The sequence below is a fragment of the Camelus ferus genome, chromosome 7 (assembly GCF_009834535.1).
Source record: "Camelus ferus isolate YT-003-E chromosome 7, BCGSAC_Cfer_1.0, whole genome shotgun sequence".
In the NCBI taxonomy this organism is placed as follows: Eukaryota; Metazoa; Chordata; class Mammalia; order Artiodactyla; family Camelidae; genus Camelus; species Camelus ferus.
Genome location: NC_045702.1, coordinates 5,931,920 through 5,947,040, shown reverse-complemented (window position 1 = coordinate 5,947,040; position 15,121 = coordinate 5,931,920). Strand labels below are relative to the sequence as shown.

General features: G+C 52.2%; 1 protein-coding gene across 1 annotated transcript; it reads left to right on the top strand.

The window, feature by feature from the left end:
* The first annotated feature begins 8,376 nt into the window (after positions 1 to 8,376).
* REPIN1 (replication initiator 1) lies at positions 8,377 to 13,907 on the top strand. The gene is made up of 3 exons (XM_032483180.1): positions 8,377 to 8,822; positions 9,497 to 9,694; positions 11,103 to 13,907. Exons 2-3 carry the CDS (start codon positions 9,538 to 9,540, stop codon positions 12,827 to 12,829), a joined length of 1,884 nt encoding a protein of 627 aa, XP_032339071.1. The 5' UTR covers positions 8,377 to 8,822; positions 9,497 to 9,537; the 3' UTR covers positions 12,830 to 13,907.
* Positions 13,908 to 15,121: the final 1,214 nt, after the last annotated feature.

The following is a 15,121-nucleotide window of genomic DNA, read 5'->3' as shown; positions in this document are numbered from 1 at the left end:
TCCAAAAAAGGGTAAGAAATCAGGATGCCATTTTTAACGTTTTAATGTGGTGGGAAATGAAACTTGGATTCTAATCAATGGATGCACCTTAACATTAATGTGATGTACCATTATGATTATTCTTTAAAGGAAATTCGGCAAACTAATAAGGGAACTTGCACTTTTATAAAGTACATTTAAAAAGGTCAGCTTCATGAGTGCAAAATACTTTCCTAACTCAAAACGGTGAGAAAGCAAATACCGAAGCTGAATGTCCAACAGATCCCACTGGGCTCATTAAACCTCATTCAAGGGTCTACCACTAGATGGGGATAGTGAGTGCAAGCTGGGTCTTTCCTCTGCGCTTAATAAATTCCCCGTTTTTTCAAATAACAAGGCTGTGGGATTATTTTTCTTACATACTTGTGGTTGCTTATCATCACTTTTTGATTCCTGGTTTAACCCTAATAACTTCTTTAAACTCCCTGTGATCCTTAAATCATGCCAATTTGTTGCAATTTTTTGTTGCTTTTTGTTTGCAATGGTTTTGTATGTCGGATGTATGTTTGTTACAGCTGGAAACCAGCACAAAGCAGAGAGAACAGGCAGCATCTCGACTCTCGATCAGGGTAGCTTAGCTACTATGAAATCAAATACACTTCAAGTGTTCTTTTTACAAGTAGTTTTACCTGGGATACTATTTGTTGAATGTAGTAATTTAATAGAATGTTACTATGTAATAATTAAACATGTTTTATTGTTTTAATCTCCAGTAACACCCTAAAAAGAAACCTTCTTAAATCCTATTAAGAGGAAGCTCTCTTGTCATGTTTTAAAACAGCAAAGGCAAACCAGTTCTGACAACATCTGAGACCTCACCGGCCAACTCCCAAGGCACCAAATTTAACTGTGACCCAGATTTGGTCTTGGAGCCCATCAGAAGGCACCACGCTGAAGCCAGGTTTACACTCTGGTTTCTCCAACTCACCAAGTGGTTTTACTCAAGAGGGGCCTGGGTAGGAGTGAGCTCAGGTTAGAGGCAGCATTTTTGTTATTTGGTAAACAAGCACAGATGGCATTCACAAACAGCACCTGATGCTCACAGGAAACCAAACACTTGAAAATACACCTGCCTCAGCTAAATCGCACACTTCAGAGATTCTGTTCAGAATTTTCTTGTGTTTCTAAAATCAAGCTCAGCTTTTAGTAGATTTTAAACCGAGAACGGATATGCACTGGCTTCTAAATCCATCTTTTGAGTTTAGTTGAAGAAGCTGGAGCCTGATGCCCCTCTGGAGTAGAAAAAAGACAGAGATGAGATTTGACCTTGAAGGGGTAAAAATGTAGATTTCTAGGGAGTGTCAAGTACTTTCTCTCTTGGCTGAGACACCAAGGTGATCTGTTGCAGCTTCTCCTGGCAATGTGTAGTCCTGAGAGCAAATCCCCAAGAGGTGGTAAACGTGGTCGCCAGGGCGTGGAGTGCCCTCCTCCCGCTGAACGTGTGACTCTGGCCACGTCAGTCCCCCTCGGAGCCAGTGGTTCCCAAAGGACACCCGCCCTCCAGAATAAAAGAGTACGTTCAAGGCACTGCTACCTATGATCAGAGGCTGTCAAGTGGGAGAGCTGCAGGCTGAAGTTTTCTCACAGGTTCCTTGTTCTTTGCCTCACTCACATACCGATTGGAATTTTTCTGTAAGAAAAAGCGTTTGTTTCCTCTCACTAAAATTTCCATCTGACTCCATCGCCTGCTTAATAAGCGGTAGCCAAGGGGGGAGGTTGGAGGGTCAGCAGTGGACACCAGCTCGGGCCGCTGCCTCGGCGCTCTGCCTTGTGGTCTTGTCAGACTTGTCTCACCTTCATCGGGGAACCCAGTGCTCACGTTTCCTCTTTCAGCTGGTCCACAATCACTCAGGGGTTCCTGCCAGGGGCTGGCACCTTTGTAGAGGCTGGCTGTGTGGTGGTTTAAAAAGGTCAAATCCCTGCCTTCGTGTGGCTTCTATTGATGGGTAACTAGACAGAAGCCATCTGAGTGAATATATAGCCAAGTTATTTTGGATAGGTGATAAAAGCTGGAAGCGCAATAAAGCTGAGACGGGAGCTTAGAAGGTGGTGGGGGGGGAGTGGGTGGTGGGTTGAATAACGGCTCTAATCCCTGTCCAGGCCTTAATCCCTGCCCGGGCCCTAATCCCTGGAACCAGTGAATGTTACCTTCCATGGCAAAAGGGACTGCAGATGTGATAAGCGAAAAATTTTGAGATGGGGAGATTATGTTGGGTAAATAAAATTAAAAACAAAATCTCCTGCCAACCCAGAAAGGCTCCACATAAAGGTAGAAGAGGAATAAAACAGTTTTGTTATTGAATAAGCATTAAGCCAGAAAGAGATGCGCGTTACCAGCCACATGCTAAGAGACTGCAAAGACAGAACTTCCATCCTGTTTTGTAGCCCCACTGCGCAGACGCAGCCCCACTGCGCACTGTTCGCCAGCATAACCAGTCCTCAAGGAGGGGGATGGACCGCACTGTTTATCACAGAGAGTTCATCCTAAATTCACCTGGACTTGGGTGCCCCCCTTACTTGACAGCTAGTTACCTTTATGCCAAGGAAAAATACGCTTCTTGTATCTTGGTGACAGGAGGAGTTTTGCAGCCTGGAGCCCGGCGCTGTCCACCTAGGCTCCCACCCCCCACTGGGGCCAGGACATTGGCTACTGCTCCCTTGATGTTTGCATTTCGAAGAGTTGGCTCCTAGGTGCTTGAGGAAGACAGTCCTTTGTTGTAAAGCTGGCAAGAGGCTTAGTGAGCTTTTAAAAAGATTTGCCTACATCTCAAAGGGGCAGAGAAAGAACTTCCAATTAGAAGTTTTCTAAAGAAAATGCTGTCAGGGAAGTGGTGGGGTGATGGAGATTGGTGGGGGAGTCTCTTTTTGCACCAGGGAGAAATAAAACTTATTTTTCTCAGTTTTAATTTGTATCTTGCCTTACAACTCTCCCAGATTATCTGGATGGCCCTGAAATGTAATCACAAGTGTCCTCATATGAGGGAGGCCGAGGGAGATTTGACTACAGCAGAGACAGCCGTGATCACTGAAGCAGGGTGTTACACCTGGCTTTGTGGGAGGAAGGGGCCCTGGGCCACAGAATACCCAGCTCCAGAAGCTGGAAACAGCTTCTGGAAAGCAAGGAAACAGATTCTCCCTTACAGCCTCTGCAGGGAACACTGCCCTGCTCACACCTTGATTTCCACCCAGTGAAACTGTTTTTGGACTTCTGCCATTCAGAACTGTAAGAGATTAAATGCATGCTGTCTTAAGTCACCAAATTTGTGCTCATTTGTGAAGCAGCCACAGGGACCTTGTACAGGTGGGAGATGCAGAGGGGAGAGAGGTTCACTGGGGAGTGCGTTTTGAGGAGAGGATACCTGAACCCAAATCTGAATGAAGTGAAGGAGTGAACCCTATAAAGAGCTGGAGGAAGAGCCTTCCAGGCAGACAAAACAGCCACTCCGAAGGCCGTATGGTGGGAACGAGATTTTGCAGCTGTGCGGAGTGGCCAGCAGGCAGTCAGACGAGGTGTTTTGTGGCAGCCTTTTGCGATGTTGTCCAAATGTGGAGTCAGCAACCTGATCTATGTTTAAACAGATCAAATGGTCTGGGAGACTGGGCTCCAGGCAGCTTGGCCAGAAGGGAGGCGGGGAGGCGGGGAGAGCAGGCAGCTGCAGGGCCAGGTGGATGCAGAGGCCGGGAGAGGGAAGATGTGGTCAGTGCCCAGCACGGGTGCTCGCTGCAGGAGACCTGGTTTCCTTTAGACGTACTATGTTCTTTCTCTTAGAAAGGGGACTCCTGGAACTAGATGTGCAACCGAAGTGCAGCAGAGTTTGGGGGATGGTATTTGATCTCAACCTAGGGCTTCTCCTCCAATGTCTGTCCTTGCCATGCATTCTGCAGGCCCCCTTCCTGCATTTAGGGATATTTCTAGAACTGCAGAAGTAGGAGCACTTTGCTCTTTTCCTGACGAGTTTCCATAGGACCTCGCAAGACTCCTTTCACCCAAGGCTCCAGCCTTGGACAGTCGGGCCTTCCTCAGTTTGGGCTTTGTCTTCAGATGGGAGGCGGGAGGGGGGTCCCCGGGGCAGAGGGCTGTTTGAGCATCTACAGTGACTGTGGCCATGGGAGGCTGTCCCTGCAGAGGTGGCCTCCACCAAGGTCAGCGTGTCTGCGCTTCCTGCCTCCTCCCCAGACTGCCCGCAAACCTACGGGAATGAGCTCTGTGAGGGTTTCCAAATCTGCCTTCCAGCTGCTGTCTGAAGCCGGAGTTGACAATAGTCCCAGTAGGTCCCATGGGAGTGGAGATTGCCTCTCCTCTCTCCTGCTCCCTGGTCTCCTCCAGCTTTTCAACAGTCCTCAGTTCAGAAATTACCAACAAGCATTTGGTTTTATTTCATAGGAAGTACTTACCCAAGAGATCCTCCCATCGCTAAACCAACATCCTCTCAACATCCTTTCACACTGCGGACAAACGGTACGTACTGTTTCTGTTGGGCTCGCGGTCAGGACCCGCCACTGGCACAGTGGCAGATGGTGGGCGCTGATTAAATATTTGTTGAATGTATGAGCGAGTCCCGTGGGGAGGACTGGACAGTACATCTGCGAGATGTGGATTCAGTTTCCCCTTTTGTAGCTACAGGGCTGCTGTGAGACACTACTGGGTGTCTTTGGAACTGAGCAGGATCCTGATGCCTCCCCGGGATAGACCCCTTCCTCCCATGTCCTCTGCTTTAATTCCTCTCGGAAGTACCTAGATAACAGTATCTGATGCACATTTCCTGAGTTGTTCTACTGATGCTAAAACCCCCGCCACGTGGAAGAAGTTAACTAGTTGATGACCATGAGCCCTTAGCCCCTAGACCCACTGGAGCCTGAGGATGGATAACGTTAACCCCTGTGACACCGCCCTGTTACCCCAGCACCAGCCAATCAGAGACTTGTGCACGAGCCCATCACACACTCTTCGACGCCCCTCCCTCACCTGGCCTTTAAAAATAAATGCCTCATTCTCATCCAGGAGTCTGGGCTTTTAGAGCATGAGCTGCCCTGGGCTCCTTGTCCAGCGCCTTACAGTGAACACTGCACTTTACCCAGTGCCAGTAGATTGGCTTTACTACTCGTGGGTGAGTGGACCCAAGTTTGCTTCAGAATCCATCTTCACAGAGGATTTCTGGAGACATCGTTCCCCTCATCCCCTGGCAAGCCCACCTACTTGGCCATCTAGTCCAGGAGTGGGGGCGTGTGGAGGGTCAGGCACTGCTGGAGGGGAAGGTGGATCCTCCCAGGGCCCCTCTCAAGGTTTTGCTGTCCGGTGGGTCCCCAACTCTGCATAGCCCTATCTTTCTCTTGCAAGCATGTCAAAGCTGAGACAGTCTCTATCGGGCTTGGCCATTTGGCCATGTGGCTGGCTGTGGCATCAACCCTCCCCACTCCCTCTCTAAGGCACATTGAGGGGTGAGTCCCAAATACCAAGGCATAGGATTTCCGGTTGGTGTAAAGGCTCAGGGATCCTTCCCTACTCCTTTGCATCTTCTCTCTGCCAAGAGAAGGCACAGTCGTACTCAACTTAGTTTCCTTCGGCTACGCCTAAGAGGAAGTTACAGCAGGTGGCTGACTCCTGCCTGGGCCAAAGGACATTTGTTTTAGTGGGGGCTGGGGAGTGAGCCAGGAGTTGGGGCCCTGTTGAAGTGAAGAGCCTTTCTGCTAAGAGAGACTGACTACAGACAGGTGAAGACAGTCTGTGAGTCTATGAGGGATTCCCCCTCAGCGTTTGGTGACATACAACTTTAGTGTTTAAGAGCGGGGCTAGGTTCCCATCAGCCACGATCTAACTGTGTGGCCTTGGGCAAATTCTTTAACATCCCAGTTCATCAGTTGTTTCATCTGTAAAAGGAGGACTAGAAGAGTCTGTTTCCTAGGATTGTTAAAAGGATTAAATGAGATACGTATGTGGAGAGTTTATCACTATGTCTGACATAAGATAAGGACTCCCTAAAAATTATTGAGTATTTAGGAGGAAACTCCAGTATCTTCTGATCGCACTGATAGAAAAATTCATTCTTCTGTAACCACCAAACTTGACATATATGCTACAATATACAGTCTACCACATTTTCTGAACCTCAAAACTATGTGAACTTACAAAGGTATTTTTTCATATTTTGTGAATTTTATTAGAGGAAAAATATAAGTGTTATACATTTATTCTACAGATAGAAGACTTGACTGTGAGAGGTAAAATAAGGCCTGAATAAGTAGAGGGAGGGACATGAATCTTAAGTCTCTTCAAATGGATTTTTTAAATGTTGACAAGGAAAATTTTTAAATGTTGACAAGAAATTCTAAAGTTAATTTAGAAGACCACATGAGTGCTTCTAGCCAAGAAAGATTTTTTAGGAAAAAAAAAAAAGGAATTTATGTAGAGGGGGAGAACTTACACTATTAGACATTAAAACTTATTTTCTATCATAAAGACATAAAATTTAATTTGGGGTGGGGGTGATGTGGCCTATCTAAACATAACACCAAAGGCAGAAACCATAAAAAGCTTTTATTTTATAAGGAGTGCCCCCCAAACAACGTGAAATAAAACCAATTTCCCAACTCTTTTTTTAAATTGAGGTATAGCTGATTTACAATATTATATTAGTTTCAGGTGTGTGGCATAGTGATTCAACATTTTTACAGATTATACTCTATAGATACTATAAAGCATTGGCTATATTCCCTGTGCTGTACAGTAGTACATCCTTAGCTTATTTATTTTATACATAGTAGCTTGTGCCTTTTAACTCCCTACCCCTCCCCGATTCCCTCTCACCACTGGTAACCACTAGTTTGTTGTCTATGTGTGTTTCTCTTTTGTTATATTCACTAGTTTATTTTTTAAATTCAACATATAACTGATAATATACAGTATTTGTCTTTCTCTGTCTGACTTTGTTTCACTAAGCATAATATCCTCTGTGTCATCCACGGTGTTGCAAAGGGCAACAGCATTGCATTCTTTTATGGCTAAGTAGTATTCCACCATATGTATACACCACAACTTCTTTATCCATTTGTCTGTTGATGGACACTTAGGTTGCTTCCATATCTTGGCTATTGTAAATATGAATATTGGGGTGCATATATCTTTTTGAATTAGTGTTTTCATTTCCTTTGGATATATACCCAGGAGTCAATTTCCCAATTTTTAAAAATGGGTAAATAGAAAAGTGGGCATAGGGACATAAATTCAAAAGAGAAAATACAAATGGTTAATAAATAACTATGTGAAAAAACAAGCCAGCCAACTAGTAATTTAAGAAACAAAATTCAAAACAATGAGAAATAACAACTATAAATTAAATTAGAAAAACTAGCTTGGGTTGTCAAGGATATGGAAACGGGGGCATTTCTCAGAAGAAAACTAATAAATTCTCCTCGAAGATAGCTTAGAAAACATTCAAAAAATATACTTTGCCTTTGACCCATCAGTTTCCCCACTTCTAGAATTTTAAAATCAGGCATATCGATAAAATATGAATCCATAATGTTATAGAGAAGTAGAAAATTTATGTGCACTTGTGCTGTGCTTACGAATCGTGTTATAAAAGAACATCTAATAAACGGTAGAAAATTCACAATACTGTTTAGTGAAAAAAGCAGAATAATCTTTGCAAGGCATTATTCCAATGATGTCAAACATGCATAGAAAAAAATATCTCATGATACATATACCAAGATACTAAATGTCATTGACTCTAGGAAGAAAAAATGAGAAATTTTTGTATTTTATTTCCTATTAATGCAACAGATTGTGTTTTTAAAATAACCATATAATTAGAAAGTTGCCTGTGTGTAAAAGCATAAAACTACGTGAAACTGTACAAGCCTGGAAAACTCAGGAAGTGTTTCTTTCGGAAAGCCAAGGCCACCTGCTAGCCGGTGAGTCATGGACGCAGGCTCGCACCTGCCTCCGCGCTCGCCAACCCGCTGCAGTGCGTTTCCGAGCGAAACGCCCCTGGTGCGAGGACCGCCCCTCGGCCAGGCCCCGCGCCCCGCGCCCCGCGGCCACGGTAGCCCGGAACGCCTGCGCTCGGCTAGTTTCTGGAAGCGGGGTTATTCCCTTTTCGAAGTTCACCCGGTCGGGCCTTTGCTTTCTCCACCTCTCAACAGCCCAAGAGGCAGGCTTTTGGGTCGGCCGCGCCCCCGGCCAGGTGGACGGCCGGCGCGGCTCAGCCCCCGCGGTATTCAGATTCCGCCGCCCGGCCAAAGGTCGAGGTGGCCGGAAAAGAGGAGGGGACGGCCTGGGGATGGGGGCGCCATCTCGAAGGCTCGGGCCAGCTAGGAGTTTTTGAGAAGCCAGCGAGGCCCGGTCAAGCCGAGTGACCGCAGTCTGACCACGCGGTCTCCCAGGCACCCGCGTCCTCCGTTGGGACAAAGGGTCGGGAAACTTGAGCCCGGCCCGTCCCGGAAAAATCCGAGCTGTGGTCGCCATGGTAGCAGAGACGGGCCCGCGGCGGCCGCCCCCGTCCCGCGAGGGGGCGCTGGGGGCGGGAGAGGGACCCCGCGCGGCCGGCCCCGCTGCCCGCCCCGCCCTCCGGCCGCGGCCGCCGGCCCGAGCCCAGGACTGACCCTCGGCAGCTCCTGTAGTCACGTGGCGCTGGGAACCGGCGGGGGGGCTGAGCACGGGCCTGGCAGTGGTGAACTCGAACCTGCTGCTGTCGCCGAGGCGGGGTGGGGAGCGCGGCTGCCGGCGCCGGCTTTCCAGCCCCATGGACGCGCCACGCGCCTCCGCGCTCCCCGCCGGAGAGGTTCGTCCGGGCAGGGTGCGGGGTTCCACGCGAGCCCGTGGCGGGGCGGCCCTACCTGCCGGGCGCGTGACCGTCTGTGCGCTGGGTTGGGGGGAGCACTGCTGGACCGAATATGGGGGCGAGCCCGCGCACCTGCGCACAGGCTCCGCGAGCTGCGCTCTGCGTGGGGACCCGAAAGGGCCCACTCGGGGAGCGTGGAGCCGTGTGTCCGCGAATGCGGACATGGGGACACGCGCGAATACAAAAGGGGGGTGTGGGGTCTCCACGGCCCTTTGCCACCCAGGACGCGCCAGGCGATTATGACCGAGTTCTGGTCACACGCGCTCGCCAGCGCAGCCCCCTGGGAAACGGGCCTGGAATTCCTGTTGGGAGGAGGGTGGGGGAAGGGGAGCCAGCAGGGATTCCAGAGTTCCTGCCACAGGCCGGCCTTTGGCCACCAGCATGGAGAATTCGTGCTATGACCTTACCAGTGGAGGAAGTGACCCCCAAACGCAGCCCTGTGCTTTCTTGGTGAAGGGGACAGGTTCATTTGCTAATCCAATATCCATTAAGGTCACTTGGAGGCGGGGTGTGGGGCTTGGGTGGGGGAGGGGGAGGTGGCTGGCGAGGACACAAAGATGACTGCCCTAGGGGAGCTCCGAGCCTCATGCGCGTTTTCTCTCCCCTCCCCACAGGTAAGGCTGGCCTCTCTACCGTCAGAGGTCTGAGCTCTGCCATGGGGGTAGGGGTGTCTTTACTGCTGCAGTTTTCTCTGACATCTGGGGGCTACCAGAGTGTGGGCCGAAGCAGGCGCTCCAGCCGCAGAAGTATCCCCGGGAACCTCCCCAAGAGGAGCTGGACAAAGCCTCATCTCCAGCTCCACAGCCTCCAGGGTAGAGTCTGGCCTTCTTTGTTGGGTTCTCAAACCATTCCATGGCCCCAGTGCTCAGGCCTCCCCCCCCCCCCCAGCCTGGTGGAAGGAAGGCACCTGGTGGGGGAAGGGGCACCTTCTCATATCCTGGGAGCCTTCCCTGTGCTCAGTCTGGCCATTAGGAATGAGTCACATCTATGCTCCTGGAGAGGAGGATGCGCTCTGGGGAATTTACGAGGATGTGCCTGGAACTTGCGAGCAGGCAGTGATGGTCCCTTAGGAGTTTACCTGCCACCCCACCTCAGAGTGGGTGTAGGAGGCTCTCCTGCAGGAATCTGTGCTCCCTGGCTCTGTGGAAGAGCTGAATGTGGGGCAACCCCTGGAGGGGTTGAGGAAGGACTGGGTGGGGGACAGGAGATTACAATCTCTTCCTCCCCTTCTCTGGCCCCAGTAATCCCTACCACCAGAGGGAGGCAGAGCCGGGGATCGCCCCTGAGGGCAGCAGGCTGTGGGTGTTCTTGGATTCGGAGAGCTCTCCTTCCTGCAATGTCCTAATCGAGTGTGGCGGTGGAGGAGGGCAGGCGGGCAGAATGTGGGCACAGTCTGGACAGGCAGCGGCCTGGCATCGTGCTGGGAGTAGCATTCAGTGCTCCCTTCCTATTCCCGAGAAAGGCTGTTCTCACTGGCTCTTCAGGCTTCTCCTGTGAGAGACTGAGGTTAGGAAGGCCAAAGTGTCTCTCCCATGATTAGATTAGATTAGAGCTCAGGAGAGGATAACAGAAAGGAGAAGCTATAGGAATTTCTTTTCTGTTATCTCTTGGCAAATCCAGGTATATCAGAGAACACTGGCCTGGGAGTTTAGAAGACCTGTCCCCTGGTCTTGGTTCTTGCTGTTGGTTTACTTTGTGCCCTCAGGAAAGTCTCATCACCTTTTTATGAATCACAGTTGCTTCATCTGCCAAACAGGGAGCTTTATGTCTCTGGTCCAGCTTCAGAATTGCTGTGAAGCTCAGATATGGCAACAGGAAATGGTAGAAACAAGGAGAGGGCAGCAGGGAAACACCTGGGAAGGTGTAAAGCTCTGTGGGGAGAGGTGACTGCGTTTTCTGGTGAGTCCTAAGGCAGGAATGTTTGCGCAGTCACTACTGGAGTGTTTACTCCATGCCAGACACAGGCTGAGGGGGATTCCAAGAAGTGTCAGAGTTCCTCCTTCCAGGGTCAGTAAAGGCTTAATGACAGATATACTTGAAATGGTCTCTAGGAGCCCAAGATTGAAATAATATAGCAATACGAGGAAACAGAAGAGTCGTCTGGATTCCAGGACTCTATGAGTTGAGAAGGGCAAGCTCCTCGTGGGCCTGGGGTCTGCAGAGGAGGAACTGGGGGCAGGATATGTGATCTCTAGAGTGACCATGCTTTTCCACCCTCAGCAGAGGAAGAACCGATGCTGGAACGCCGCTGCAGGGGCCCCGTGGCCATGGGCCCCTCCCAGCCCCGACTCCTCTCTGGGCCCTCCCAGGAGTCACCCCAGACCCTGGAGAAGGAGCCCCAAGGGCTGAGGTCGAAAGGCTCTTCCGTGGCCCAGTCAGGCAGCCAGGCCCTAGGGCGGGCCCGTCGTTGTGCCCACTGTCGAAGGCACTTTACCGGCTGGGTGGCCCTCTGGCTTCATGCCCGCCGCTGCCAGGCCCGGCTGCCTCTGCCCTGTGCCGAATGCGGCCGGCGCTTCCGCCACGCCCCCTTCTTGGCACTACACTGCCAGGTCCATGCTGCTGCCACCCCAGACCTGGGCTTCGCTTGCCACCTCTGCGGGCAGAGCTTCCGAGGCTGGGTGGCCCTGGTTCTGCATCTGCGGGCCCACTCGGCTGCCAAGCGACCCATCGCCTGTCCCGACTGTGAAAGACGCTTCTGGCGAAGAAAGCAGCTGCGAGCCCATTTGCGGCGGTGCCACCCCCCTGCCCCTGAGGCCCGGCCTTTCATCTGCGGCAACTGCGGCCGCAGCTTCGCCCAGTGGGACCAGCTAGTTGCTCACAAGCGGGTTCACGTCGCCGAGGCCCTGGAGGAGGCGGCGGCCAAGGCTCTCGGGCCTCGGCCACGGGGCCGCCCAGCGGTGACCGCCCCCCGGCCAGGCGGAGACGCTGTCGACCGCCCCTTCCAGTGTGCCTGCTGTGGCAAGCGCTTCCGCCACAAGCCCAACCTGATCGCCCACCGCCGCGTGCACACGGGTGAGCGGCCCCACCAGTGCCCCGAGTGCGGGAAGCGCTTCACCAATAAGCCCTACCTGACTTCCCACCGGCGCATTCACACCGGCGAGAAGCCCTACCCGTGCACCGAGTGTGGCCGCCGCTTCCGCCACAAACCCAACCTTCTGTCTCACAGCAAGATCCACAAGCGATCCGAAGGGGCGGCCCAGGGGGCCCCCGGCTTTGGGAGCCCCCAGTTTCCCGCCGGCCCTCTGGAGCCTTCATCGGAGCCCACCTCCGAGGCCCCACTGAAAACCGCCCAGGAGCCGGCTCCGGAGCCTCTGGAGGCCCCCGGGGAGCCCCGCCAGGACCGGGTGTTAGTGCCCCCCTCTCTCTACAGCTGCGAAGACTGTGGTCGGAGCTTCCGGCTGGAGCGCTTCCTGCGGGCCCACCAGCGGCAGCACACGGGCGAGCGGCCCTTCACCTGCGCCGAGTGCGGGAAGAACTTCGGCAAGAAGACCCACCTGGTGGCGCACTCCCGGGTCCACTCCGGCGAGCGGCCCTTCGCCTGCGAGGAGTGCGGGCGCCGCTTCTCGCAGGGCAGCCACCTGGCAGCCCACCGGCGTGACCACGCGCCCGAGCGGCCCTTCGTCTGCCCGGACTGCGGGAAGGCTTTCCGCCACAAGCCCTACCTGGCGGCCCACCGGCGCATCCACACCGGCGAGAAACCCTACGTCTGCCCCGACTGCGGCAAAGCCTTCAGCCAGAAGTCCAACCTGGTGTCCCACCGGCGCATCCACACGGGCGAGCGCCCCTACGCCTGCCCCGACTGCGACCGGAGCTTCAGCCAGAAGTCCAACCTCATCACCCACCGCAAGAGCCACATCCGGGATGGCGCCTTCTGCTGCGCCATCTGCGGCCAGACCTTTGACGACGAGGAGAAGCTCCTGGCCCATCAGAAGAAGCATGATGTCTGAGAGGGCGGGGCCACGGGGCCGAGGGAGGGCGGACCTGGGCGTCATTCACACTGTGCCCTGTGCTGCTGCTGTAGGTGAGGGAGGGGAAGAAGGGGAGTGAGCTGGGCCCTGTTAAGGAGGGAGGTCGTCTCCCCCCCCCCCCATCAGGAAGCCCACTTGCAGAGCAGAGACCCTGGCCTTCAGCTGATGTTTGCTAAAGTTTGGTCCTGACTGTCCTGTGCCCTGGAAAAGTAGCAATAGCAGCTCTACCCACTTCTTAGAGCCCTCCCGCCGGAGGGGCCACCAGTGGACAGGAAGCCCCTCCTCCTCTGGTGGTAACGCCTTAATGTCTCTCTCTCTTAATATGAGTTCCTTCAGCTCATTTTTTGGAAGTAGGTGTGGTACAGTCCTTAGTGGATGAGCACCTGGGAGGAAAAGTGGACCAGCTGGATACACCTGGGAGAACCTGCCAACCTTGTTAGGCAGCACCTGGACCTTTTCCAGGACTGGGAGGCCAAGCCAGGCTGCTCCCACCTGCCCCACCCTGTCCCCCCCAACCCCTGCACAGGCACCCAGACTTGGAGAGACCTGTCTGCTGTTAGTACTTGGCTTCCTTTCCTCCCTGAAGTTCAACCCCCCCCACCCCCACCCCGGGCATCTTGCCATTGGTCTGACTTGCTTTATCCACCACCGTCCCAGCGCTTAGAGCATCCCCTGGCTGTCAGCCGCCCTATGTCAGGGCTTTTGCCTGAACACCCCAACCCTCCTTCACTCCTTTCAGAACTCGACATGTTGTGGAAAGGACTGCCCCATTGACAATGGAAGGTCAGCTGATGGGCAAGGAGGGTGAGTTTCCCTTTCAGCATTTCTAGCGTATGGACAGCCAGCCTCCGCCTGAACACTTAGGTGATAGGGAGTCCCCTCACCTCCTGAGGCCCTGGTTCTATTGTAGGGTAATTCTAATTGTTAGAAATTCTTCCTTATAATGAATGAAGTCTGCTTCCCTGTAATTTCTACTGTTGGGCCTTGTTCTCTGGAACTAAACACAACCACTTAACCCTCCTTTTCAAACTAGAGAATAAAGATCTGGTTTTAGAACCGGTGGCTGAGAAGTGTTCCTTTGTCCTGGGGAGCTGGGGAGGTGGAGGGAGGGGCAGCAGCTCTACTTGGATGGGGACAGGTGGGCAACAGGCCAAGTGGCCCAACATGTCATGCTTTTCTGCTTCCTGCCCTCCTTCCCCAGGTTGGGGCCAGGCTCACTCAGCAAGTGGGGTTACCTCTTCAGTGGTGCAGCCTTCTGTGGGGTTGTCAGCCTTGCAGGGGCCAGTTGTCGGGGAAAAGGTCTGATTTGATTCTGTCCTGCGGGCCTCTGGCTGGCCTGCTCCGCTTCCCCATGTTGGTTACTATGTTTGCTTCCCTGCACTGGTTGTTTCATACACATTTGATCACTTATTTTTGACAGGTATAGGCCCTTTCCTGACTTACTAATTTTTGCATAGACCTCCAGCACCTAGCACAGAGTCTGGTGCAACCACAATTTGTTTATGTGAGTGGCACCTTGCAAAGAAGTTTACCTAAATTATCTCACATAATCCTGGTGCAGTAGGTACTTTTTTATTAACAGATGGAAACATTTGCTCAAGGTTGTATAACTGGTAATCACCAGAGGCAATTCAGACCTGGAGTCTTCGATTTGGAACCCGTGCTCTTGACCACCACCGCGGGTTTATAGGGTGAACGCGGTTCTGCTGCTTTGGGTGAAGGTAAGTATTAAATGCCTGTGGCAGGCTTGATGGGATGGAAACTCGGGATTTACAAAAATAAGACACAATCTTACCCCTCAAGAGGGCTGAGTCTTGGAGGACTTAACACCTGTATGCAAATCATGAGAGAGATGGATGAGGGGTGGGTGGGGTTCCAAGTGTGTAGGATGGAAGCTGACAGCTTCAAAGCTTTAGTTTATGGGGTTATGGGGCCACTTCAAAACCTCCATAGTTTATGGCAGGTTATCTCTCAGAGCCTGGGAACATTGTCTCAAGAGAGCCTTCCTTGAATATGTCTCTTTAAGGGGACTTGGAGCTTCAAGGGAAGAGGAGCAGTGCTTTTTGTGGGGTGACCAGGAAAGTAGCTAGATGTCTGGGGATGATGGGTGGGGAACAAGGGACAGGTCCTCAGGCATCTAGGGTTAGGACTGGGTGTGGGGTGGGGAAAAGGATGAAGGAGAGGGAAACTGATCAGTGGTCCTTTTTGAAAAACCATTGTTTATAAAGGAAGTGCCTGGCCTGTGGGGAGGTGGACCTTGGGTTCTCTGGT